The 25,738-nt window shown below is 36.5% G+C and overlaps 1 protein-coding gene across 6 annotated transcripts in view; it reads left to right on the top strand.

Annotated features, from left to right (window-relative positions):
* Positions 1–25,738, top strand: part of Kansl1 (KAT8 regulatory NSL complex subunit 1) — a 188,390-nt gene that overhangs the window by 123,320 nt on the left and 39,332 nt on the right. For 4 of the 6 annotated variants that reach the window (XM_004868653.4, XM_004868650.4, XM_087203851.1 and 1 more), the window contains 2 exons: positions 8,954–9,055; positions 24,908–25,023. In XM_004868653.4, the coding sequence (XP_004868710.2) occupies positions 8,954–9,055; positions 24,908–25,023 (218 nt within the window). The remainder of the gene's footprint in view (positions 1–8,953; positions 9,056–24,907; positions 25,024–25,738) is intronic. The other 2 variants (XM_087203853.1, XM_004868652.4) reach the window with 1 other exon arrangement.

Genomic DNA, 25,738 nt, shown 5'->3' with positions numbered 1-25,738 from the left:
TGTAGAATGTGATCTGTAATGGTGACTAAAAATAGCTGGTGACTGGATATGCCTATCTTGATGAGAAAAATAGAATTTCTGTGTCAGGGACACCTCTTCTGTGTCTGTTTCTAGGCTTTTATAGCCTGTAGTTAAGTGGGCATTTCTATATTTGAGAACTAGAGTCTCTTAGTAACAACTGAGATTAGTACACTGCAGCTTTATTTGTTGCTTCATCTATATTACATGCATTCATAAATGTGTGTATATGTATATATGTTATGCTATATTATTTATAAAACTACCTTATTTCACAACACTGTAAGATGATGTTGATTTTAAAATATATCATTTTATGCACCACAGACATGAGTTTTAATTAAAAATTAGGTCATAACAGCAATTTTAAGATGCATCTTGACTTAAAAGCTGTTGACATGTTGAAAAGTGTCACTTAGAATTAATAAAATACTTCAGTCTAAGGTTTAGGAACTTTGGAAATTACACAGAAGTATAAAAAGACAAATGGATCTAGACATGTCTATGTGCTTCTCCTTCCTCACAGCAAACTCAGAACTAACCCAGTACAAATATTTTGGTATATTTTCTTCCACTATTTTTCTCCGTGCACGTATTTGTTTAAATTAGTCATGTTATGTGTGTACCTTATTTCCTGGTTGTTTGTGTGGAGATGTTATTTTTATTAGCTGTATTCAATTTTCTTTGTTGAGTATTTAAATTATTTTTTATTTAAATTATAAAGCAAGACATGAGAAACATCTTTATCTGAGTCAAAGCCATGAATACCTTTATGCTCCTGATGAATACTTTAGAAAATTATTTTGACATTGTGTGTCGGTTTATAGTTTTAGTAGCTATGTATCAAAAGATAGTTTTACCTCACTTTGATTCATGCTCTATTCTTTTCTTTTTAATAGATGCTATTTTGTTTTTTTTTAATTTTCTGATCATACTTTTTATTTTGGTTTTCTCCTATTCCTAGTTTGCCAAGAGTGCTGTCATTATTTTGAAAGTATAAATTTTGTTAAATGCTTTTTTCTGCATCAATTAAGATGACTATGAGTTATTTCCTCATTTAATCAATGTAATGGGTTACACTGACCTGTCTCCTTATGCTGACTGACCCATCTCACCATTCCAAACACCAGTCACTCTTGGTCATGCATGCTGTATAACCCTCATATGCTGTGTGATTTGGTTTATTAGTGTTTCATTGAAGACTTTTGCATCTGTATTCATGAGGAATACTGTTCTGTGGTTTTCTTTTCTTGTAGTGTCTTTGTCTGGCTTTAGTATAAGGGTAATTCTGGCCTCATAAAATAAGTATTCCTTCAATTTGGAAAAATTTGAGTAGTAGTACTACTTCTTTAAATGTGTGGTGGAATTCAGCAGTGAAGCAGTGAGGCCATCTGGCCTAGGGAATTTTCTTTCTTTTCTTTTTTTTAATTTTAATTTTTTTGGTTTTTTGAGACAGGTTCTAGCTGTATATTCATTCTAGGCTGGCCTCTCCAACTCCTGGCAATCCTCTTGCCTCAGCCTTCCAAGTGCTGAGATTACAGGTGTGTTCCACCACACCCACACAAGGAATTTCTTTGATGGGGAGACTTTTTGTCACGGACTCAACCTCCATGTTAGTTACAGTCTTGTTCAGATTTTCTATTCTTCATCATTTAGTCTTGGCAGGTTTTGTGTTTCTATGAATTTGTCACTTTCACTGAGATTATCCAATTAATTGTCATACAGTTGTCACAGTTCTCTTTGATCTTTTTCATTCGTGTAGAATCAGTAACAATGCCCCACTTTCATCACTGATTTTATAATTTGAGTCTCCTCTCTTGGTAGGCAAGTTGTCAATTTTGTTGATTTTTTTTTTTTTTTTTTTTTTTTTCCAAAGAACCAGCTTTGGTTCCTTTGCCTTTGTCTTGTTTTTCTCTATTTCACTGATCTCTGTCCTAATCTTTAGTGTCTTGCCTTCTGTTAGCTTTCGGGTTAGTTCTTCCTTTAATAATTCCTTAAGTTGTAAGGTTAGGTGCTGATTGTAAATCTTTGTTTTTGTTTTTGTTTTTTCCTTGGTACCGGAGATGGAGATCAAACTCGCGACCTTGCACTTGAGAGGCAAGCAGTGGAACCATTGAGCTAAATTTAGCCCCAGCCCTCTTTATTTTTGTTTTTTTTGGTATCAGGGATTGAACTCAGGACCTTGGGCTTGCAAGCCAGGCAGCGGAACCACTGAGCTAAATCTCCAGCCCAAATCTTTTTTTTTTTTGGTACCAGGGATCGAACTCGGGACCTTGAGCTTGCAAGGCAGGCACCAGAACCACTGAGCTAAATCCCCAGTCCCCCCTCTTTGTTATTTTTTAATGCAAGTGTTTATAGTTGTAAGTTTCTCCCTTTGCCCTTCTTTGACTATAAATTCTGGTAGCTGTATTTTCATTTCCTTTCATTCCCAGGTATTTTCTCCTTTTTCTGTGATTTCTTCTCTGATCCACTGGTTGTATAAGTGTAGTTTAATTTCCACAAATTTGTGAGTTTCCCAGCTTCACTTCTGTGTTGACTCTTAATAACTTCATCCCCTTGTAGAAGACACTGCATGCACCTACTTTGTGAGATGTACTGAGACTCAACCCCTTTCCTAACACAGGTTCTGACTGAAAAACGCATGGTGCTAGGGAAGGGGCTGGGTTTGAGCTGCTTGGGTCTGCAGATCTCATTAGCTCACTGTGCTGTTTATGCCCTCTGTGTCCTTACTCGTCTTCTGGCTGATTGTTCCGTCCATTATTCAAGAGATAGTGCTGAAATCTGTTACTGTGGAACTGCTGTTCCTTCCTTCATCTGGTCAGCTTCTGGTTCGTATATTTTGATGGCCTGTAAATGGTATATGTGCTGTCGAAGAGAGCACAGGAATATCTGCTGACTGGGACCAAGGCAGATGCACTCGGATGGCAGCTGTGTGCAGGCCCAGAGAGCAGGCTGTGGAGACAAGCAGAAGAGTGGGGGGCCCTTCCTTGTGCAGGGACAGAGGCCCGCCCACTCAGGCCCTCTGCCCATCTTGCGTACCCACTGGGCGCCACCTGGGCCTGACAGGACAACTGTCCCACAGGCGAAGGTGAGGACTGATGGGGTAGAACGCCCAGTGCCAGGTCCTCCTGCGGATGCCTGCCCCTGCAGTCTTCTTGTGTCCGCCTGTGGGCAGGGACGTTGAGCTCCCTGTTTTCATCCACGGGTTTTGGCGGGATGCCTCAATGCGTAGACGCAGCTGCTCCTCATTTGGGTGTTTTGAGACAGGTAGCCCTGGCTGGCCTCAAATTTATGGCAATCCTCCTGCCTCAGCCTCCCAAGTGCTGGGATTACAGACATGTGCCACCATGCCTTTATTCTTTAGCTCATGACCTAGCAGTACTGACAGAGCCTTTTGGGGAAGCTTTAAAAACATTTTAAAGCCAGGCGTGGAGGCTTGCACCTGTAATCCTAGAACTTGGGAGGCTGAGGCAGGAGTATTGCTATGAGTTTGAGGCCAGCCTAGGTTGTATAATAAATTGGAGGCCAGTGTGAACTACACAGGAGACCCTGTCTCACTACACCAGAGGGAGAGGGGCACTTAGATATTTCTCAATATCTGGAAAATAATTTTTCTGGAGTTTGGGGCATATATTGATTACCCAAAAAGTTTTATCATTCAAGGCATAATGTATTAAAGAAACACCAAACTTGGACTTGGTAATTTTTGTTATTAGTCCTGACTGAGAAACAGCATCACTTAACATTTCTGAGTCTTAGTTTCTTGGTCTATAAAGTATGACACGCTAGATAAATGTTTTGTGATACATTCTTTTTTTCTGCAGTCTGACTATAGAGTGTCTTAAAGTTCTGGCAAGAGAAATAAGAATTATTAGACCTAGTAGGTAATGTGTCAAGAAAACTCACAACTATGAAATCATTGCTTTTATACAACATCTGTTTCAACAAATATACTAGTTTTCTAGGCTGCTTTAAGAAAATACTATAAACTAGATGGCTTAAAATAACAAAAATTTATTCTCTCAACAATTCTTGAGACCAGAAGTATAAAATCAGGGTATTGGCAGGCTCATGCTCCCTCTCAAGATTTTAGGGAAGAATCTTTGTTGGGCTTTTCCTAACTTCTGGTGGTTTCTGGCAATTTTTGACCTGTACAAGCATCACTCCATTTCTTGCCTCTATCTTTACATGGGTATTAATTTTATCTGGATATCTGTGTCCAAATTTCCTTCTTAAAAATATACTAGTTGTTGGGTGTGGTGGCACACACCTGCAATCCCAGCACTGAAGTTGAGGCAGAAGGCTTGCCATGAGTTCAAGGCCAGCTTGGGCTATATGGTGAGTTTAAGGCCAGCTGGAATTACAGAGCAAGACCCTGCCTCAAAATACAGAACAGATATACACTATTCATATTATAGATAGAGCCTACACTAAAGGGCTCATCTTAACTTTATTATGTCTGCAGAAACCCTTCCAAATGTCACATCTAAAGCTTCTGGGTGGACACAAATTCTGAAGGGGAGAGTCTTCAACTTCTATTAACCCATGGAATTTCTGCCAGTATTAACATGTTTGGTTTTTATGTGTACTATAGCAATAGAAACCTGTGAGCATTTTCTTTTTTCTCTTTATATTTTTTTGGAGATAGGGTTTCACTGCGCATGTAATCAAGGCTGGCCTTGAACTCATAGCTTGTTATGTACAATTTTAAAGATAAATGGAGGGTCAAAGAGTTCACGTAATCTGTGTGGGCACATACATCTGAGTGCAGAGCTGAAATTTGAGTATCTGGCTTCAGAACTGTTGTTATAGTTGGTAGTTACTTTATGTGAAAACATAATGAGTTATTGAAATGGCTGGATTCTACCCCCTTTTTTAGTAGACTGGTTTGGGATTCCCATTTTTCATTCTACTCCAAGATTTGCCAGAATTGCCTGGATTGATGAAGTCCTTTCTTGAGGTGAGTCTAGGTTTGATGATCGGTTGTTGAGTTAAAAATTTGGAAGATTGGAAGAAGTGTAGGCCTTTTTTTCTTTTGAAGGCTTCCATTTGTTGTTTGTTAACATTAACTGTTCCTAAAATGGTGTATTTCCAAAAAGAAGTATATGAGGACTACTGGTAGCTGACTCAGGATCCAGACAACAGTTTCTGTTTTCTTAGAAATTAGGTATTTCCTGAGCATGGTAGCTCACACCTGTATCCCTGTACTCAGGAGGCTAAGGCAGGAGGAGTGGAAGTTCAACACCAGACTGAAATACATAGCACAAGACTGTTCCAAAACATCAAAACAACAAACCAAAATGAATGGCTAGATGTGGTGGCACGTGTAATCCCAGCACACTCTTGCAGGTGGAAGCAAGACTACAAGTTTTGAGTTCAGTCTAGGCAATTTAGGGACTTAGCACCACCACCACCCATCCAAACCAACAAATAAAGTAGTAATTAAGTATTCATCTTCCTAGGCTACGCTATATTTAGAGACCTTTTTGGGAATAATAATTCCTGTTGCTTTATAGAGAAAGAATAAAATTTCTATGAATTCTTCTGTACTCTTCTTCAAACTATGGTACTGTTTTAACTTTATTTGACCAGCTTTTTTTCTTTTTTCCTTCTTTTTAAAGAAAATGCTCTTGTGCCTTAGAAAGAGAAAGGAAAAGAGTATATATCCCTTAAATATGTAAATAAAAGTTCATTCACACATTTAATGTTTAGAGTTAATCTTACAGTTAAGAGGCTTGTCAGAGACAGCTAAATTAAACTCATTTATCTGACCCCAAAGCATTAACTTTTTAGCACACTGTGCTTTTGTGCTCTTTTCATCATTTCTTTGGAACATATATAATATGAAATATCATACCTGGTAGATAAAACCGAGGAGCCAGCATAGGGACAAAGCTGCTTCTGATGCTAAAGGAGATCTCTTTCCCTGAAATGTCTGGCACCATGTCTGGTACAGTACCACTTTTTATCCCTTCTTCTGACTGATGTGTGAAATTAGGGAAAGGGAACACCGAAGTTGTCTTTAAATTTTTGTAAAGCAGTTGAAGGTCCCATCTCAGAACTGGTCTGAAGTGGGGTCCCTGGTTTATTGTAAGGTAGATAGAGCGATCGACCTTCCCAGAGCTATATAGTGGAATGAATATGTGATAATACACCTTAACTTTGTATTACAAATTAAAAGATAATGTTATTTAAATTTTTGGACTTAGAACGGCTCTTCATTTTCCACGAAGGAATAATTTCTAGGACTGCATATATATGCAACCCATCCAGATTTCTTTGGTCCTCATGTAAAGCAGAAGTTCACATCAGCGCTAAGGGAGTTCTCTAGTAGAGCTGGGCAGCCCTGCCATCATTTTAGCTCTGACTTGTTTGGAGCACAGGTGAAGAATATGGAGATGCTCTTGGCCTTTATCTTTGGCTTCTGCCAGTTGCTGTCTCTTCTTTCATACTACAGTAGTCTTGAAGTTACTGCCATTTAGGCTGATGGATATAGCCATGCCTCATCAACCTAATTGAAACCCAGAATGCTGTGGAAAACTTCTTAGATGACACATTTCTTTTCTGTGGCTATTAAACATATAAGCAAACCTTTTCCCAAATTTTATTATAGGATGTAATAATTTATGTACAATATATGTACAATAGGTTATGAAACATTAAGTATACATTTTAAAGAAATACTGAAGCTGTGTGCAGGTTGGCACATGCCTGTAATTTCAGCTAGTCAGGAGGCTGAGCATTGCAAACTTGGGCCAGCCTGGTCAATACTAAGACCCTGTCTCAAAATAAAAAGGGCTAGGGATACAGCTCAACAGCGGACTGCTTTCCTAGAGTATATGAATCCTGGGCTCAAACCTCAGTACCAAAAAGGAGGGGGGAATGCTGAATATTTGGGGAAATTGTAAGTAATCATGTAAACCTCTCAGTGAACCCTCACCTCCATGAACCTCTTCAGCTAGGCTCTAGTTTTTTTTCTGCTGTCACCATCACCTTCTCTAAACTTCACTTAGAGCACCCTTTTTGTAATGTTTTGCCTACTTGTTTGTTTAAGGCTAGATGAACATAAGTTTCTTATGGTGAATCTGTTTCTTTTCTTACTCTTAAGGTTTTACTCTGCCCTGCACTTGATAGGCATTCAGTAAATGTTACTGGAATTAATGAATTTTACTACTTATGTACCTTTTGTTCATTGTCTTTTTAGCAGATTTCATTCTTTTGGTAAAAGTACAATATAAATTAAAGCTCCAGGGTTTCATTTTATTTGCTACTGTTAACTTACATATATATATTTTGGTGGGGAAGCAATGTATAGATGACTTATTTTTATCAATGTTGTAACTAACATATTAACACATATTGTGTTATTTCCAAATAGTAAGTTTAATTAAAACTACTATGTACTCCAAAGACCTGTGAACCAAAATAGGGGATCTTTATTTTTCTAGTTTCAGAGGCCAGAAATCTTGGCAGGGTCTCTTACTTTCCTCATATCCTATAAACATACGGTTGAATTTGTCATTATTCGTATGTATGTATGTGTTGTATGTATATGTTTTATATATATATGTAAAGAGAGACAGAGATCAAATACTTTGATCTAAGCAACCACTCTTCCTGCTGCTGTTTGCTCTCCACTCTGTATGTCAACACTAGATTGAGCCTATTTATAAATTAGATCATTTCTTCTTTCTGCTTAAATTTTCTATTGACTTCCTATTGACATTAAAAGCCAGAAGTACTCAAAATTTTATGAACGTGTAAGAACCCCCTTTGCCTTACCTTCCTGACTTTAGTTCCCACTAATTCCACTCAGTTTACTCCAGCCACACCAGTTCCTTACAGTTCTTCAGATCATTGGGCTTCTTCTAGCCTTGAAATTTTCACATTGGCTCTTCCCCTAGATAACCCTAAAGTTTGTTTCCACGTTTTTATCAAATCAGATTATTTTCTACTTAGAGTTTACATTAGGATTTATTGAAAGAGCTTTTTTAAAATGTAGAATACCTAGCTAGGTGAGGTGTGCACCTGTAATCCCAGCACTCAGGAAAATGAAGCAGGAAGATGACTGTGTGTTCAAGGCCCCCCTGCACTACAAAGTGAGACCTTGTCTCAAACAAAAAAATGACAAAACAAAATGCCTGGCTCCATGCCCCAAGATTCTTAGTAGATTTGGTGTTGGAATTGGGCAGGTGTAGTTTGATAATATCGTCCAGGTGATTCTGATACAGATTTTCATTAGGAGTTCCCTAATCTGATTTGATCTCCTTATTTCCTGGTGTGAATATAAGATCTGAATTTGAAATTGTGAAGCAAGAACTTAATCTGAAGTATCATTTATGCTTATGAGAAATAGGTATCTTTGGGGCAGTTTTTTTTGGTTTCTAATTATGAAGACTATTTCATCTTTTTTTCATTCCTTTGTTTTCTTTGCTCAGATATAGTTGGTTGAATGCATCTTTTACAAAGGTAGCGCATTTAGTTCAGTAAACTTTTAGCCCCATTTGTAATCAACTTAAGTATAAAAACTGTATTGCTAGTTATAATTCAGTACTTTGTTGGTATCACAGTATAACATACTATAAAATATGTACCATAATCTGATAAAGACCCAAGATTTGGGAGCTGAATAAAAGGTAAATGGCTGACAAGGAATGTAGATCATAGTATTCAAGCGAAAGACAGGAGAAGCCTTGGTCTGAGTCTTATGTCGTTTACTGAATAATCTGCTATTACTAGGTTTATGCTGAAATAACTCTTAAAAACCAAAGTTGCTGTTGATGTAGTTTGCTTTTAAAACAGGATAAGGGTAAAGGCCTCTGGTAAACCGACTCTATAACTCCAACCCTTTTGAGATTAAATCCTAAATTCAATTTGTAATTTACACCACTTATACCTTTTTTTTTTTTTTTTTTCTCTCCTGTCTGCTCCACAGGGATTGATAGTTCTTGGGGAGGCATCTCCTCCAGAGCATACAACAGACTCATTGCTTCCACTTGGTTCTGAGGTGAAGACAGATCATGGGACTGATAAATTGGTAAGCATAAAAGTTAGAAAAAGGGGAAATGAGTGAGAATTCAGGGAGTAGCTTTGGCACCGTTTATCCTCTGCAACTAGAATTCTTGCATTGGCTGAAGAAAGGGAACTGTGTCCCCTTTTATCCCTTTTGACATTTCAAGATCTTAATTCCTGAATAGGGCAGCATAAGGGCCCCTCTTACAGCTGTGGAGTTGACCTTAGCATTGAAAAAGTAACTTGTGCCCGGGATTTAGCTCAGTGGTTCTGCTGCCTGCCTCGAAAGAGCAAGGACCTGAGTTCGATCCCCAGTACCACAAAGAAAGTTAAATAATTTGGGCCGGGGATTTAGCTCAGTGGTTACGCTGCCTGCTGTGCAAGCGCAAGGACATGAGTTCGATCCCCGGTACCAAAAAAAAAAAAAGAAAAAGTAACTTGTAATCCTTAAGTGACCATAGGCAGAACAATTATGAAATTAAAGAATATTATTTGAAATCAGGATCCTGGGTACTTTTGAAAATTGTAGTAACCTTTCTGGACCACCATAATATATATATAACCCTTTCCATAAAATACTGCTCTACAGATAAACTTTCAAGGGGGGAGGGTTGAAAATACTCAGTGAGCGATTTGTTCTTGTTTTCTTCCCCCCCCCCCCCCCCCACTGGAATTTAGGACCTTGTGCTTGCCAGGCAGGCTTGGTGCCCCACTGAGCTACATCTCCGGCCTTCCCTCTTATTTTATAATAAAGATAAACTTGTCCATAATCTTCTGTATCCTTAGAATCTAGTTCAAATCTCCCTCTTCTATAATTCCTTCCCTTTTTCTATTTTTCTCAACATTATAATTTTTCCTTTCTGAATTCTAAGAGTACTCCTTTCTGTCAGTTTTTTATTTTCCCTACTGGATTTTATGAATATTAACCTACCTTCCTTTCTTTTAGTGCTGATAGTTTGTTGGTAATGTAGGATAAAAGCAAGCACTCTACCACTGAGCTATATCCCCATCCCTATGAATATTAATGCTTCTTGATGTAAGTCTCTGTGACTTAGTTAGAAATTCCATAGTTCCGTGACAGTAGGTTTTTAATTTTGATTATGCTTTCTAGAAGGTTACTGAGCAGTCTGGTTCTTTTAAGTTGTGAGTTAAACTACCTGTTCTCCTTGTATCTGCAAAACAACAAAGCTTGTTAGCTTTTATTTTTATCATTGTTAGCAGAAACTCCTATGATACAGTAAGAAACTAACATACTTCTGTACAAGATGTTTGTATCCTCAAAAGTCTTGTACCTAGTTTTGAATGCCAACCACTGTACTACAGATAAAAACAATGACATTAAAGTGATTCTGAACTCAAAGGTGGTTCTGAATTAAAGAGCAGAATGCCAAATTTTGCCATTATTCAGGTCTATATTGCCACTGTTCTTTCCATAATGTTAGTTGATTATACATTACCAACAGATTTTTTTTTTTTTTGGTATTAGGGATCTAACTCAGGACCCTTGCGCTTTCCAGGCAGGTGCTGTGGTGCTGAGCTACATCCCCAGCCCTCAACAGAATTTTTTTTAATGATAAAACTTTAGTGATTGCTCTAGTCAGGATGAAAATTGTTAAGCGAGACAGGAAAACTTAGGTAAATTGGAAGATCAGTTGGTAGTGTGAAATGCCCAGAAACTTGAGGTATATAAGATTGGGAGTAAGTTCTTTATGAAGATATATTATTTATGTATTGGATGTAAAGATTCTAGAATTTGGGGCAGGTGATCTCTTATAGTCATATTTTCACCCAGCTCAGTATTTCTAAGGAATAAGGAATAATAGTCTCATTATATTGCCAGGACACGTTTTTTTTTTTTTTTTTTTTTTTTTTTTTGGTACCAGGGATCGAACTCGGGACCTTGTATTTTTGAGGCATTCGGCAGCACCACTGAGCTAAATCCTCGGCCCAGTAGTCTCATTATGTTGATTCTCATTGTTTAAGAAAAAATAGCCACAGTGATTCTCATTAATTTGTACACATTCACACGTAGCCATACACATGTTCCACAGGGACTTGTCCCTTTCCCTACCCCTAATTCCCATTCGTGTGTATGTTACGGACATGTCTTAGATTTTTAAGATTTTAAGACCACCTTCCTCTTGTGTTGACCCACAGTAGTTTTTATGTTATACAGTAGAATACTTTCTGGAACAAATAAAATAAATTGTCACTTGTTTTCAAGGGGGAAATTAAGCCTCCCTCCCCCACTTTCTTGTGAATTATCAATAAATACATACTTTCTGGAAAACCTTCAGAATCCATTAGAGGAGACAAAAGACATTACATTTTTGTTGTATTGTATTAGTGAAATAGCCTGCAGGGCATAGATTTCTTAAAAGTAATTAAGTTAAAGTTACTTTGCCATTTTTTTCATTGCCAAATATTTGTGAAGCTGTGTATCTACCTAATGTATCGTTTGTCAGGCTAAGGTTTTCTTTGTAGGAAGTTAGCCTTTTTGTTACTCATCTTTTTAAAAGGAAAGTCTCTTGTCTCCTCACTTTTGCCCCTAAAAATCTTAGGTCACTGCCAGGCGTGGTGGCACATGCCTGTAATCCCAGCACTCTGGAGGTTGAGGTAGCAGGATTGCCGGGAGCTGTCACAGCCAGACTGGGCCACATAGTGAGTTTAAGACCAGCCAGAACTACAGAGTGAGATCCTGTCTGAAAAAACTGAAAGAAAGAAAAAATGTAGGTCACAGTTGGCAGAGGGTAATTAAATTTTTCATGCTCAATTTTCCTCTCCCTTTTGTAATATTGGAGATTGATCAGGGATGCTCTTACTACATCTCCGGTTCTTGTATTTTTTATTTTGAGACAGAATCTTGCTAAGATGCCTAGGCTGGCCTCAAACTTGGTGGTGCTACTGCCTCACCCTCCAAGTCACTGGGATTGCAAGTGTGTGCCAACACACCCAGCTTTCACTCTCACATTTAATCAGTCAGTTCTCCATTTTATTGTTCACTTTTCCCCCCAAAAGTATTTACTACTCTTTTTTATTATTTAAAAAAATACATTTCAAAGACTGTGACTTAAAACTTGTGTCTGAGTTTTTTTGTGTTGTTTATAGTTCTGTATTCTTCTTTTTTTTTTTTGTACTGGAGATTGAACTCAAGACCTTGAGTGAGGTAGGTGTGGTGCCATTGAGCTAAATCCCCAGCCCTTGTATTCTTATCTCTGAACTCATTAAAATTAACAACAAAACAAAGTGGATTTGTCAACATAGTTTCAAGAAGTTAGACATAATTCTGAAGAAATAATGCAGTTACTGATTAAAGAGAGAACCATGGGTAGCAAAATTAGTGGTAGTGTATTGATACTAGTTATAGTAGTCATTAGAAAGAGAAGCTCTGGAATAGCATCCCTAGGCTATATATAAAAACTTATATTCTCTACAGAATAGTAAAGTCATAGTGTTTACTGTGTCCCTTCAACAAGAAACATTAATTTAAACTTGTTAGTGTTCTTCTGGCGCCTGCCTCGCAAGTGCAAGGTCCCAAATTCGATTCCCGGTACCAAAAAAAAAAAAAGTGGAGATAAACTTGTTAGTGTTCTAAAACAAACATCTAACTCGGCATCTGGGCCCTAATCAATTATAAATAGTAGGTAAAACAAAGTTAAATAATTTATGGAGAGTAAGATGACTCCTAGGTGGGCTTGTTAGATAATGTTCCTGCGTTGAACTGAAAGGACACAATCGTTTTGCCTTATTTCTAAATTGAGTGCTTTGTTTCCTTGACAGAATATGCACACATATATATATGCATGCCTGTTTGGGTTTTCATCGCAGTGCAGATATCACTGTTACACTCCCCCAATTTTGGAGGCTAGTTGAGCCTTTTTTGAACTATAACAAAGTAAGGAATATTCATGGGACAGGGAGGAGGATTCTGTTTCTATGCTTCTACTAGTAGAGGAGAGGAAGATAAGTTCTGAGAAAGAACTTTTACAAAAATGCCCCTCCCCTTTGGGGGATGGTTCAGTCTGACACATATTTGAAAGGTAGATCTTGGTGGAAAAGAGAAAGTCAAGGCCTTTGGCTTTGTAGCTGCTGATAAAGCTATCTGTATTCAAATAAATGCCAGTGTGAAATAAGACCATTTCTGAACAGAGGCTGTGTCCCTGGAAGGAAAGAGTGTAAAAAGCTGCTGATAATTATTTTCCAGTGTTGTAAAACATCCCTATTATCTTTCTCTCCTTTTTCTTCCCTCTCTGAGACATAACAGCAAGCCATTTTCACCCAGTTAAGAAAAAGTAATGACCACAGAAGGGCTAACTTGGAACCTATATATATGTTGGTTACTAGGTGAGGGAAAAATTTCAAATTACTCAAAAAAGTCGGCAAAATTTTAGACCAAAAGCATTCTCAGGAAGAAGTGAGGACCTTCTCAGTCTACATGCCACAAGTTTTCTTGGATTCTACACAGCCATAAAGTCACAGTATCATTGACTTCAGTTTTGTCAGGATTACATTTAGAGCTGTGACATAGGTAGAAATTGAGAGAGGGAATAGTAGCAAAGAAGGATCTATGGGGATGGAGGAAAGCCATGTTCTACAATTTGTATGAATTCCTTCAGATCTTGAGATGAGAGACGCATGTTCAGGGGAGAATTTGACATGGCCAATGGAACATGGCTGAATGCAACATTTGGAAGGCTGAGCAAACAGTCTTCGGGGTAGAGAATCCCATTGAAACTCTGAACACCTCAGGTTTTACATTGAAAGATTGAATACTTAACACTATGAGTTAAAGAATGTTTCATAGGACTAAGTAATTCACTCTGTAAGATTAATGAGAAAAGCAAAATTCCGTAGGTTCCACTATTGCTTCTGTGAAAGCAAACATCAGCTCCACAAAATCAAGATTGTTCTATTTGTAGAACAAATTAGCACTCTTGAGGGAAAGTGAACTGTATGTAGAGTTCCTGCAGTGTCATACACAGTGCCTATATGTAATACAAAATTGTTACAGATACCAATAAAAGGAAAAATGTTATCCTTAGTCATGAGGGAAGACAAAATATAGGACAAATAAAACACTGAAGAAACAATGGCTATTTTTCTTGAAAGAAAAATGCTGATTTACAGATTCAAGAAGGTCAGAGAATACTATGCCTAAGACCTACAGTATAGTGAAAGTAGTGAAAATCAAAGGTGAAGATACTCTTGAAAGTAGCCAAGTAGCCAGAGAAAAAAGATAAATTTCACACAGCAGAACATTGACACTAAGGATGGTTGGTACCTTGTTAGAAAAATTGAGAGCAGAAAATAGTGAAACTTGAGGCAGGTGTGGTGGTGCATGCCTGTAATCCCAGCACTCAGACTGAGGCAGGAGGATTGCCATGAGTTTGAAGTCAGCCTGAACTACAAAGGGAGACCCTGCCTCAAAAAAATAAAAATAAAAAAGGGCTAGAGCTTTAGCTCAGTGGTGGCCGCCTGCCTCACAAGTGCAAGGTCCTGAGTTCAATCCCCGAAAAAAAAAAAAAAGAAGAAGAAAAGAAAATAGTGAAACTAGATAAAAAGCTAAGGGTTGGAGGAAATTTGTCACTCAGTAAAATTGTCCTTTTTAAATGAAGATGAAGACATTTTAGGTGAATGAAAACTGGGAGAATTTGTTGACAGAAATACTGAAATATTAAGGAAGTTTCTCTAGGTTGAAGGCAAATAAAACTAGTTGAATTCTTAGGTCATTGGAGAGTAAAAAGCAAGGAAAAGACACATCTTATGAATAGTAAGCATAGAAAGCAATTGTGGATATATCAATATCAGCAAAATCATTTGCAGACATAAAAAATTTTGTAATAAGCTGGTCAGTTTATGAAGAAGACATTGAAGAACCATAAATGTAGATCCTTCAGATACATGAAGCATAAAACCACACAGCTAAAGGAAATTAAAAACATATAGTCATATTGGAGATTTTAGCATTTTTCAATCAGTAATTAATAGAGTGGTAAAAAAGTCAGTAAGAATGTAAAAGATCCAGTCGCACTGCCAATCACCCAGGCCCAAATTTGATATTTATAAAAAGCTATACCTGATAATTATAGATTATACATTTTCCTCCAAGGGACTAGGGATGCTTACCAAAACAGACTGTGTTAGGCCATAAGGTTTTAAATTATAAAATATTGATATTTTACACATTTGTTTCTATGAATGCAATAAAATTAAATAAGACATCTACAAAATCCCAGATATTTGAAAATTTTATCACTTGTAAAACCACTTACTGGTCATAGGTTAACAAAGAAGAGAGATGTAATAACAACCTTAAGAGGTGGGAAAAAAAATAGAGCATAATAATTAAAAGGAAGGAATTACAAAGAGAAGAAATCACTAAAATAGAAACCCAATGACTAATAAAAATTGAAAGTAGTATTCATTGAAAAATATTGAAGGTTTGTTTTTGTTTTTTGTTTTTTGTTTGTACCAGGGATCAAACCTGGGACCTTGCAAGGCAGGGTTGAAGTATTTTTTTGTTCCTGTTTTACATAGAATTGTTTTGGTTTTTTTTTTTTTTAAAGTAAGATTATATCATCTTTTTTTTCGGTACCGGGGATCAAACTGAGGTTCTTGCACTTGCGAGGTAGGTGGCAGAACCACTGAGCTAAATCCCCGGCCCTATATCATCTCTTTTTTTTTTTGGTACTGGGGATCGAACTCGGGTCCTTGTGCTTGCACAGCAGGCAGCGAAACTACTAAGGTAAAGCCCCGACCCTCTATATCATCTCTTAAAATGTCATTTTACTTTTTTTTTTTTTTTTTCTAATTTGGGTGCTATTTTTTCTCACCGCCTTTTCTTACCTAATTAGTCTGGCTAAAACTTTCAGTACTATGTTGAATAGAAGTAGTAAAAGCAGGCTGTTGGGTTTTCGTATATTTTATTATGTTGAGGTAGTTTACTTCTATTCCTAGCTTGAGTGTTTTTATCAAGAAAGGGTGTTGAATTTTATCAAATCTCTCTGTATTGAGGCGATTATATAATTTTTTTATTCTATAAATGTTGTATATTTAGTTGATCAGTTTTGTATGTTGAAGTATCCTTACATTCTAGGAATAAATCTCGCTTGGCCACATTGTATAGTTCTTTCAATATGCTACTGAAATTTGTTGACAAGTACAGTATTTAAGAAGTTTGTGTCAATGTTCCTGAGGGATGTTACTCTTTCCTTGTAGTGTCATTGTCTGACTTTGGTATCAAGGTAATGCTGGCTCTGTGAAATGAGTCACTTTTTTGGAAAAGTTAAAGAAAGGTGTTAATAATTCTTTAAATGGTTGGTAGAATTTATCCATGAATACATGGAATACAGAGCTGTGGAGAATGTTGACTACTCATTTAATCTCCTTACTCTGGTTTAAGATCTATTCATATAGTTTATTTCTCCCTGAGTTAGCCTTAGTATATTTTTGTATTTCTGGGAATTTGTCCATTTCATTCTATTTGTTAGTGTATAATTGGTCATATTAGTCTATTACAACTTTTGTTTTTGTAGAATTGATAATGTCCCCCTTTTAATTTCTGACTAATTTGAGTTTTCTATTTTTATTATACCTGATAAAAGTTTGTCAGTTTTTCCTGAATCGATTTTAGGTTTCATTGTCTCTGTCTCTTCCTCTTCCTTCCTTCCTTCCCTCCTCCCTCCTCCTTCCCTCATGTTTTCTAATTTCTGTTCTTATTTATTTGATCCTTTGGTCATTTAAAACTGTACTTCATTTCCAAATATGTAAGTGTTTTCCATTTTCACTTCTGTTAATGATTTCGAATTTCATGATATTGTAGCTAGAGAAGATAGATACTACCAAGACTTTCCTGAAAAGTGTCCCCTGTACACTTGAAGTTTATGTGTGCTGTTCTTGTTAGGTAGAATTTCTTTATATGTCTGCTAAATTTAGTTTGTTTATTGTGTATATCCTGTTTAATTCTGTCTGTATTCTTTTAATTGTCAGATTTTGCTTCATCTATTTTAGGTTCTTTCAGAAATTGGTTTTACAGAAACGTCCAACCTATTTTAATGACCAATCCGGTTTGGGAACCATTCTATTAAGTATATGTTTGCTTAGGTTAGACTGTTTTAAAGTAAAAAGCAATAGTAAATGTTATAAATTTTTCACCCTGCAATAAAAATCTGAGAAATAAATATAGCAAGATAAAATTTCAACTATACTTGGTTGAGTATGTTCTACATGGTTAGATTTTTCTAGAAGGAGAGTTTGTTTCACATATAGTACTTAATCTCTTTCAGTCTAAAAATTTGGTACAACTGGGTGTGGTGGTACACATCTGTAATCCCAGCAAGAGGACAGTAGGTTTGAGACCACCCTGGGCAACTTAGTGAGACCCTGTCTCAAAAGAAAGGAAAGAGAAACAAAAAGGGCCAGCTACCTTACTGTGAATGAAGACTCTGGTTTCATTCCCCAGTACCACCCAAAATAATAAATTGTTGTTATTCTAGCGATATTCAACTATTCTTTTGTCTCCTGGAGTAAGTATTTGTAGGGCATGAGTTAGGTTTCTCTGAAACAGTGCACAGTATTATTAGTCTAGATAAACATGATGAATGTGTATTGTGTTATTCTTATGCTAAGGTAGAAAACTTATCTCTAGAAACTTTCTAGAAATTTGAGGCCTCATTCTTGGTTATGGTAACAGTTTTTGAATGAGTTGTTCATCAGTATTATTATATTTCCTTTAGTATATTCTACTTAAAATTTATTGCTCCCTCTTTAGTTTATGGTTTTTATTTGTTTTTTTAATCAGGTAGCTCTAAAGTTTTGCCATAGGGATGATACATGAATTATTTGACCTGGTAATATATGATCTAAATGGACTTTTTTGTGTGTGTTTCCCCTTTACTTGGTTTGACCTGTTTTGGGTAGATCAATTAAATGCTGAGTGAAGTTTCTAGAACGGTTTTCCTATGGAATGCTGTTGCAGTGTATAAACAATATTAATGCTGTTTCATAAAAGTATTAATGTGGTCCTTCTGCATATATTAAGCATGTTCCACTGAGAACAAAACATTTTTCCCTTTAAGTTCTGTATCACATTTATTTTGTGGCAAAACTTGACCCTAAAATGCTATTATAAGACTTCATAGTTTTACTCCCCTCATTTATTGTAAATATCTGTATCTTCTAATACAGAAATGTTAACATTTTATTTTTAAGGTGCTTGCCTTGTATGTGCAGCAAATTACTTTTTAAAAATTTGTCGAATTCCCATAATGTGTGTTGCCTTCAAGGGTCTTAGTGTAGCTTTGTTTCTGCTTCCTAAGGATTCTTGAAAATTAATAATTTAAGATGTATACTATACTCTTGTCTTTACAGCTAAGTATACATTGTTGTTTTTCTGGGCTCTGCATTGTTTGTCAAAAAAAAAAAATCTGTCTGTAGCACCAAGTGTATTCTCTTGAAGGCTTTGTCTTCCAACAGGGACATATAGTAGGAAAGAATACTCAGTTTGCCTAATGGAGATCAGGAAAAGTTTCATAAGAAAAGGTATGTTGTATTCTGTATGTTGAACTTGCTGAAGAATAGTGTAGGAAGTGAATTCCAGTAGGGAGGGTACTGGGGCCTGGTAGTATCAGCAAACCTTTATATGATGAAGTTTTGGATGTTTTAGTGAATTCAGAAAGGATTTATGTTAACAAGTGTGAACTTTATCCTGTAATTGACTGGAAACTGTAGACTAACACATTTGCGTATGAGTAAAATTTGCTTTATTAAAGCTGGATAAATATTTTCTTCATTGTTTTTTAATACTTTTCTTTATAGACACACTGTCTTGATATGTTGCCAAGGCTGGCATCAAAATTCCTGGCCTCAGTCAAGTATCCTGAAAAGCTGGGACTACTGGTTTATGCCACTTTGCTTGGCTTAATACTTTTTAATTAATTAATTTTGTTCTTTGTGGTATTGAAACTTGAACTCAAGGCCTTTTGTATGCTAGGCAAGCACTGTGCCACTGAGTTGTATCGCAGCACAGTCCTTTTTTAAAGAATGATTTTAGAAATCCCAGGCCTAAGGTCAAGCCAGGGGTGACAGAGGAACTTGGATTTGAGGCCGTGTAAAGATAGTTTTTCAGTAGTGGCTCATCTATGGCATGTGTGCTGCAGCAGGCACGCTGAGCCACCTCTGTTGGCACATAAGCCCAAGTGTATGAGTTGTTTTTTCTAAAGTAAAACCTCAGTATTTAGGTTTTAATTACAGTGTTGGCACTTTGCAGTAAATAAATAGGTTTTGGGTTGCAATTTGGGCACTCAGTCCCTAAAAGGTTCGCCATCCCAGTATCCTCATAGTAAGGCTTATAAAAGTAGGCCCTTTTAGGTAAACAGTTATTCACATCTATAACTACACATCAATATATGTTTATGCAAAATATTTGAGCATATACTGAACACTCTAATAGTTTCTGGTTTTAGTCCAAAAACCCACATTTCCTTTGGTTATCACATCTCTATCCTCCAGTCTGTAAGAATTCCTCAGTTTTAGACTTTCATGACCTTGGCTCAAGATTACTGGTCATTTATTTTATGTAATGTTTCTTAAATTGGAGTTTATGCACTAAAACTTACTCATTATTAGAGTTTATACATTTTTCATAGGAATACCACAAAAGTGATACTAAGCCCTTCCTTCTTAGTACATCATATCCAAGGTTTTATACTATTGGTATATCTTTCTGCTGGAGACAGTTGGTTTATTCCCTAGTTACGGTGTTTTTGCCAGGTTTCTTCATTGTAAAGTTAGTAATTTTCCTATTCTAATGACTATCTGATGGGAAGATAATATGCAAATACTCTGTTATTCATACTTTCGCTTACAATTTTATCATCCACTGATGGGTTTTTCCTACAATAATTATTGCTTTTTTTTTTTTTAGTGTGGGTAATTTTACTGTTTTTTGCATTTATTGGAATTCTGTTAGGAGGAGCTATTCCCCCTCTCCTTCATATCAGAAATTGTCCATATTGGAATGGAGGCTAGTTTTATTCTTTGGGTTATAGTCAATTACTTTTATTTAGTTGCTCCAGTTGTCTCTTCTGTGGGCACTGAGAACTGTTTCAGGGTGGCTTATATATCCTTTCAACATGTTACATTCAGTTTTTGAGTAGTCACTTCCTGGCACCAGGTGTTCCAGGTTCATTTTATATTGTGTCTGCTTTAGCTGTGGCTCTTTTTATTGGAGAGCAGTGTTTGCTTGTTTGTTTGTTTGTTTGTTTGTTTTTAAAAACAGTATCTGACAACTAGTTAGGCTCGTTGCTACTTTTTTCATTGCTTTCAGTATTTCTGAACAGATAAAGCTAGGATATGTGTATGTGCTCATACATACATATATCCCATTTGTATATCTTAAAAATCATGAGGCTGGTCATGGTGGCACACTCCTGTAATCCCAGCACTCGGGAGGCTGAGGCAAGAAGATCACTGTGAGTTCCAGGGCAGCCTGGGCTAGATAATGAGTTCAAACCCAGCCCAAACTACATAGCAAGACCTTGTCTCAAAAATAAAACAAAAGAAAAAATCATGAGTTCATTCTAGGCCAGAACAATAGCCTTTCTCTTTCTTTGGTGATAATTACTTGTTCAATCCCAGTATCCAGTTTCATAACTAGTTTTAGTAACTAGAGCACAATATTTGTGTAGGGGTATATTAGCTCTTGTATACAGTCAAAACACTTTTTTGAAGTTGAATTAGTTCTTTGCTCACATCTTTCATTGTAATTGATAGCTTTTTAATAGAAACATTACTATAATTGAAAGAGATACGAAAAGGTATGGCTCTGGTTAATCTGTTTCCATTTTTCCCTTCCTTACATCCTGTTCCACCCAACCCTGTTTTTGGATTATCCTTTCTTATGCAAAGAAGAACAAACACATGGATATTTTTGTATATTCCCTCCTTGGGTAATTTTTTAAAGGCTAGATTAAAAATTGATCAGGTTTTTTTTTAAGTTTATTTAGCAAAAACTTTGCTTCTATGCCTTTTGACAAGTAATGTCATGATTTGTATGTTTTTATTCATAAAATGAGCCTTGTTTTACTTTTTTCTTACTCATTACTTTGTGAAAGTGATGGGAAAAAAATAACTGAACTGTTAAGTGAAGGACTAATGGTTTCTAAGAAAAAAAAATGCTAAAAATATAAGCTTTTAACTTTTTTAAAACAGTGCAAGAAGCCAGGCGTGGTGGTACATGACCCCAGCACTTGGGAGGCTGAGGCAGGAGGATTGCTGCAGGTTCGAAACCAGCCTGGCATACATAGTGAGTTCAAGGCCAGCCTGAACTACAAAGCAAGATCCTGCCTCAATAAATAAAGAGTCCAAGATACATTCTTCATACCGTTGATTTAAGGAATCACTTCTAGAAGCTTGAGGTTCAGCATTAGGTTATTTGAGCTTGCTCTGTTTTCCTAATATGAGTATTCACTGCTATGAATTTTGTATAGGTTCTCAAAGTAGTTATTGATGGTCGTCTGGATTTCTGCTGGATCTATTGTAATGTCACCCTTTTTCATTCCTAATTGCATGCAGTTTGGCTTTTTCTTTCCTATTTTTGATAAGGTTGGCTAAGGGTTTGTTGATTTTATTTTTTTGAAGAATCAACTCTTTGCTTCATTGATTTTTTTTTTGATATCGTTCTCTTTGTCTCTGTTGCATTGATTTCTGCTCTGATCTTTCTTCCCTTGTACGAGCTTTGAGTTTGTCCTGCTCTTGTTTTTCTAGAAGCTTGAAGTTCCATGTGAGATTATTTGAGGAATCGCTTCTTTTCCTTGAACTTTTTTTTTGGGGGTACCAGGGATCCATCTCGGGTCCTTGCACTTGTGAGGCAGACAGCAGAACCACTCAGCTAAATCCCCTGCCCTTTTCCTTGAACTTTTACAGTCCCCACTGGTGATGGGTGGTACATTGGCTTGACAAGAGTTTTGGGATAGAGAGTAAAGGGGTAGGTGGGTGGATGGATACCAAGAAATACTTGGCCTGCAGCATTTAATACTGGCTAATTTAAGCCCTTTAAAGTAAATTGAAGCCAGGTATGGTGGCACCTGCCTACCTGAGAAGCTGAGGCAAGAAGATCAAAAACTTGAGGTCAGCCTGGGCAACTTGGTGAGAGACTGTCCGAAATAAGGAAGGGCTGGGGATTTAGCTCAGCTCTGATACACTTGCCTAGCATGCATGAATCCCTTGGTTCAATTCCCAACACCTTTATAAAATGAAACAACCTGAAAAAAAAATTTTTAATAAGCTATGGATAAATAAGCTGATATGATATACAAGATTGCTTTGTGACTGCTATTATTTATTTAGATTCTACATGACTATTTTCAAGAATTGGTAAATATGAACTTCAGGTTTAGGAGCCATTAAATTTGTAATAGCATTATGCTGGTTAAAATTTTAAAATAGATTTTCTTCTGTCATTAACCTGTGGAGATAGGAAAGTGAAGCACATGACCCCTGTTTTACATATGCAGAGAATGAAGCCATATAAATAAGTTAGTGGAAGCGGAATTTTCAGAACCTTCCACTCCCAATTAAGTAGTTACCTGGCCATAGAGCTAATCACAGAAATGACCAGTATACTATATAGAGCCCAACAGTATTTTGGTGGTTTTAAAACCATGCTGAGTATGATTGATGTGGTGGGCTTGAGACATACTATAATTCATACAGACTCAAAAACTTAATTTATTTTAAGCCTGGAATAAAAGTTGAATTATTGTCAGCCAGTTAGCTTTTTTCATTTTAGTTTGTCAGAACTAAAATAAAAGCTAACAGAAACTGAGCAGTTTTCAGGCCACTCAAATGTGGTGCATTTTTTAAGAAAAAAAAATTGGTATTTCAAGCAGATGTGACAGAACATTAATTGAATGACTATAGAAGGTACGTATACACATGTCTTATAGGTAGATTTTAATTTTATTGTGCGTATATGTGTGCCTCTGTTTTTACTTCTTTGCTTTCTCTACCATTTGGTAAAACAAATACAGTAGATGCCAGAAAAAGATAACCCCCTCAACCTGTTATCTAGCTTTTCTTCAAGGGCTCTCTGTCACAATTAGTCTGGGTAAGTGGGTGGAGTAATGAAGCACATGCCTAGTTTATATGAGCAATGTACTTGAATCTCATCACTTTGTTAATTATTTTATGCAGTACACCTGGCCCTTTTAGGAAAACCCAGTTAGCAACCCTCTTTGCTACCTCTTAAGATTACTCTAAAAAGTAATCCCTTGAAGGCCTGCTGTAGTGAGAAGGGGATTACAGAAGCCAAGGTTACCGTAATTTTGGCAGTATTGATTAATACAAATATTTGTGATACCTTAATTACTAAGGCTTAGTAGTTGTACAGAGTATGTGACAAGGAAGACATTTTCCCAGGGTTCACTTGTTGTGGTTTACTTATATGACTTAACTGTTTATATATGTTGATCTGGCTTGTGGATAATTTGTAGTAAGTCATAAAAACTATCTAATCTATTGTACTTTCTTGATACTTGTCTGTGGCTTGCCTGCAAATCCTTTGGTATTTTTCTTCAGGATTCTGAAGATCAAAAAGTTCAGCAATACTTAAAAATAGAATTTTCCTCAAGATACTGGTCTTGAAACACACTGGTAGCTTTTACAGAAAGAACTTCAGAACACCCCAAAGCTAACAGAGATTACAGCTTTTCTACGGTACAGTGAACCCTTGACTTAGGAACTCAATTTGTTTGTGAGGTCTGGTTGTAACTCACATTGGTTGTAAAGTCAAGAAAATAATCAAGAAAACTCACTTTGCTTGGGGGAAGGAGGAGCCTATTAGCAAGATCTATCAACAAGATTGCCACTCTCATTTCACCACAGTTTCCTTCTTTTTGATTGTGATTGCTTTCTTTACCTTCTCTTCCTTCCTTCCTTAGCTTCTTTTCTAGCTTTTGTGGACCCATTTTGACAGCAGTAATCATAGCAGTTATGTAAAGAACTGACCGAAATCATGTCCACACATTATCAAACCCACACATCTGGGCTCAGAATGACACTTACATATACTTTCCTGGCGTCCCAAGTCCTTGTTTACAAGCAGCTGGCATTCGGGGCGTAACTCAAGACTTCTGTCTTAAGTTAAAACTAAAATTCTGGTTATAACCCAAGTTGTTCATATGTGAGGCCAGTTGTGACTCAAGGGTCCACTGTATTTCAACAACCCTAGAAGCAGTGAATAGCTGCATTTGCATATTGCCCATCCCTCAGAAAGTACATAAGATTGATACTCAGCTGCTTGTCCCTATTGAGCCTAGTAAATATATAATTTGATTCCAATACTGAAATTCAAACTTTTTCATGCACTTACACCTCTCTTCATAATATTTCATGCATTTGATTTATATAGTTTAAAGACAGTGTAAGGTAATTAGATTCATTTGAGATTTTAATTTTGCTTTCTCTTCTATTAAAGAATAATGTTTGTTATACATATGTAAACAAATACCACATTCCAATTTCCTACTAGTTATCTTGATACTGATATTACTGTATTCTTTACCTTTAGTTAAAGGCTCATATTATTATGTAAGTATTTTGCTAAATTTCTGTTCCGTAGAATTGTTGAGGTTATTTTTCCTATTAGTAGGCATTTACTACTTACAAACTGATAAAATAAATATTGAGGCTCCTTCTTCCCCCAAGCAAAGTGAGTTTTCTTGATTATTTTCTTTTTCCTCAGTCACACAGATTTTGTTTGTTTTCTAGTTGGTCATCAGAAATTTTAGGGGCTTTGTAGAATTGAAATTAGGCTGCTTTCAGACAGGGACATTGTTGGGTAAGTGTTGATGTGTATTTTGTTTTTCTTCTTATTCAGATTGAGTCTGTTTCTCAGCCACTAGAAAACCATGGTCCCTCTGTTGGTCATATTTCAGAGTCACTGTCTGCCAAATCATGTGGCGCACTGAGACCTGTTAATGGAGTTATTAACACGTAAGTTTTTTTCCATTTTACTTGTTACATTTAACAGCTTGCAAAAGGTGATTTTGTAGCTTTTAGGTATTTCTAGCTAGGATGGTTTAAAGAAGCAGAAATTTTGACTGCTGTTAAAATTTTGCAAGCCTCCTAACTGTAGCAGATACATTTTAATGTATTCATGTTTTTCCCCTTTATCTTCCATGGCCTAAAAGGGAGTAGGCATGGAGAAAATCAAAAGGTCCTGTGGTATTGTACATCGTTATTGATCATAATCTTGGAGAAATTCATCGAACACTTTGGCTCTAGGAAGGATTGGCTACCCAACAGTTGTTACAAGTGGATGATATGTACACATCCCTAGAATTTAATATTCATAGGAGTAGTGATTATAAAACAACCTATTGGGGCCGGGGATTTAGCTCAGTGGTTTCACCGCCTGCTGCGCAAGCGCAAGGACCTGAGTTCGATCCCTGGTACCAAAAAAAAAAAAACAACCTATTAACATTTGTGGAGTTTATAGTTTTCTTGCCAGTTGCAGTTTTCTAGGCTTTCTTTAGTCATTTCTGTTGATAAGAAAACTTAATTTGATAATTTGAGTTTACTTACTGACTTTCCACTTCTCAGACATAATAGAGTACATAAATAGAGGACACCTAAAACATTATGAATAATTGCAGACATAACACACACACTTATATTAATAGATGTTGACATCCCGAGGTAACCTGCT

The sequence above is a fragment of the Heterocephalus glaber genome, unplaced genomic scaffold, assembly GCF_053883595.1.
Source record: "Heterocephalus glaber isolate CG9 unplaced genomic scaffold, H.glaber_assembly_v1.0 deba00001813, whole genome shotgun sequence".
NCBI classification, from domain to species: domain Eukaryota; kingdom Metazoa; phylum Chordata; class Mammalia; order Rodentia; family Bathyergidae; genus Heterocephalus; species Heterocephalus glaber.
Note: the sequence above shows the minus strand (reverse complement) of the source record. Positions and strands in the feature narration are given on the sequence as shown.